The sequence below is a fragment of the Penaeus monodon genome, chromosome 15, assembly GCF_015228065.2.
Source record: "Penaeus monodon isolate SGIC_2016 chromosome 15, NSTDA_Pmon_1, whole genome shotgun sequence".
Taxonomy (NCBI): Eukaryota; Metazoa; Arthropoda; class Malacostraca; order Decapoda; family Penaeidae; genus Penaeus; species Penaeus monodon.
In genome coordinates, this window is record NC_051400.1 from 13,611,562 (window position 1) to 13,614,135 (window position 2,574).

The 2,574-nt window shown below is 38.3% G+C and overlaps 1 protein-coding gene across 1 annotated transcript in view; it reads right to left on the bottom strand.

Annotated features, from left to right (window-relative positions):
- The window catches only part of LOC119581756 (endothelin-converting enzyme 2-like), a 106,974-nt gene that overhangs the window by 10,558 nt on the left and 93,842 nt on the right, over positions 1–2,574 (bottom strand). The window contains exons 5-7 of the mRNA XM_037929889.1: positions 1,005–1,208; positions 630–757; positions 254–357 (exon numbers count right to left, since the gene is read on the bottom strand). Coding sequence (XP_037785817.1) covers positions 254–357; positions 630–757; positions 1,005–1,208 — 436 coding nt within the window. The remainder of the gene's footprint in view (positions 1–253; positions 358–629; positions 758–1,004; positions 1,209–2,574) is intronic.

Below are 2,574 nucleotides of genomic sequence, written 5' to 3' on the forward strand. Positions count from 1 at the left end.
CAGGATATTTGAATTAACAGAGTTAAATTATAACTAAGATATATGGCTGTCCTCAAAGAGATGGATAATCATTAGTATTACTCCCACTCAATCCAGTGTCACTGCATATTAAGAAGTCCGGATACTGATATATAATAAAATGGATTTACATAAAACAGTACCATTTTCCACTTCACATTAACGATCTTACTAACATGCACAATATGTAATCAGTCAACCCTGCGTCGAGCCATTCAGATCAGACAATACTCACCTGTAAACTCCCTGTGGTAAAGATCCAATACTCTTTTGTTATCAGCTGACAGATATGGCATGAAAGCTGTCACGAAGCTGAAGATGAGATAGTTATTCAAGAGGCTGTGGAAAGGAGATGAAATGAGTCAGACTTTGGATATTTCAAAGAATTGTAGAAGAAAAAAGTGTCGATATATATTTTAGTTATCTATTTGATTCACATCATTTCTGTCCCTCCCTTGAGATGATATATATCAAATAATGAGTCATCAGACCTACTAAACTTTTCAATAACACTGATACCCACACCGATCATAAGCAAATGAAGTAATCATCTAGCATGTCAACCGACAAACAACTACAGGCTACGAGCAAAGTGAATTAAACTGAAATACCTTCTATCTGTCGTCGAGATAAGTTCAGAAAGGTCACTGAAGTATTCTCGAGACACAACCAACACGTCTGTCCTGTGATCTAATTTACTGTTGGGAAAGATGTTCCTCAGGAGATCCAGCCATGGGACCTGCGGGTTTCACGTACATTGGTGGAATTCATGAGTGGGTAGAATTCGAGATCAAGTATGTAAGTTGATTTTTTTGTGTGTGTAAACGATAGGAAAAAGGGATGATGATATGAATAAAAAGAGATGAAAATGAATAAGTCTAGATGTTAGATAGAATAAGGAATAAATATCAGTATCAAACGAATCATAGAAACAAAGCACACTACGAATCCACGTCCTTATCCGCGTACTTCTCGCGTTTACTCACACTACGAGCGATCTGCGAGAGTTCCCCGATGGAGATGAGATGATTCGAAGACAGAGGATCCCGGAGGATGCTCTCTGAAGGCGTGATCTCGGCGATTCGACTCTCGTAGTGGTAGAGAAGGGCGGCGAACTCAAGGGCGTCGGGTCCGCTCGCATCGAAGAGTTTGACCGTGTCCTTGATGTACTGTTTGTAGGCTTGCTCTACCTGTAAGGAGAAAAAGAAAAGGTTATGAGGTATGGAAAGAAAGTTCCTAACTTTGTGATCAAAAGTTGGGATTTTTGTATTATTATTTGATATAATGTGCACACGTGTGTTCTTCTTGTAAAGAGAGTTTGATAGTTTAATAGATGGTGGTCTTAAAATACTCTTGATTAATATGTACAGTGCAGTTGGTAATAGGTCATGGTTATATAGAGTTTGCTTGTACCTTGATATTTTATTTATGGGATCGTTCAATTTGTAAAAAGTTGGAATGTTTATGAATGGTAGTCATAAAGCTCCCAAAGTATTTTATTAAGGTGTAATGTATACGCATATTCACTACACCTGCAAAGATTGCTTGCAGGTTTATGAATGATATTTCTAAAGTTCCCAAAGAAACTAATTAATGTGTATTGTTAGTTAATGATATTGGGTGTGCAGTGTACGATATAGCAAATCAAACGCATTACTCTACGATACAACCTTGCCATGTTTTACTTTTTTCATTTTTTTCATCTTCGTGTACTGCTGCGTGGAACACATTTAGATACTGAATACGTTGATAAGTAGTTTCTTTACCATGTACTGAATGTATACCACCCACACCATACTTAACTTGTTTTATTTTTACATCCATTTTATTGTATTACAAAGATTCCACAAACTTCAAATAATTCATAGCTCTAAGAACCACACGCCGAGTCAATGCTCCAGCACGCAGCCTTTAAAAGGAGGCATAACAAGCCCCAAACTTGCCATTTCCCACACGCAACGCTGCAGCTCGCGTGGAGGAAAATTGTGTCAAGAACAAGACACGATGTTGACGACGTATAATGATGTCATTGAAGGTATTTCTTGGCAATTCAGCACACGAAGAGAGATGTTCCTGAAATGGCACTCGACTTCAGCCATTCAGAGCTTAACATGGCGACCGAGTGCCTGTGAGATCGTCGTGTCTTGCTATGCTTACAAAACAGGTCTTTTATGACCTGTTTATGCCACACAAGACTTATGACTAGTGACTTGTGTTACACAAGATACACGTGAGTCAAAACATGGGTTATGACTTTGACATTTTACGAAAGACTTTTGAGTGAATTTGTAGAACGGAGCAAGGATCGAATGACATCTATTTCGTACACACTGACAAGGTCGTATCTCGAATTATCCTCGTCATATCACACTGAATCCTTCCGTAATATCACACTGGCATTGGCGATTCAGGTACAAGTTGCTTTAAGATATTTGTGATGAAGTTTCAGGTCTTGGCAAGTTCCTTCGTAGCCTGGAGAGATATAAGTTCATTTTTATGACAAAGAGATGATTCGTTAGACATCATTTCAGTTTGTTCTCTGGTTGTTTTAGCTGT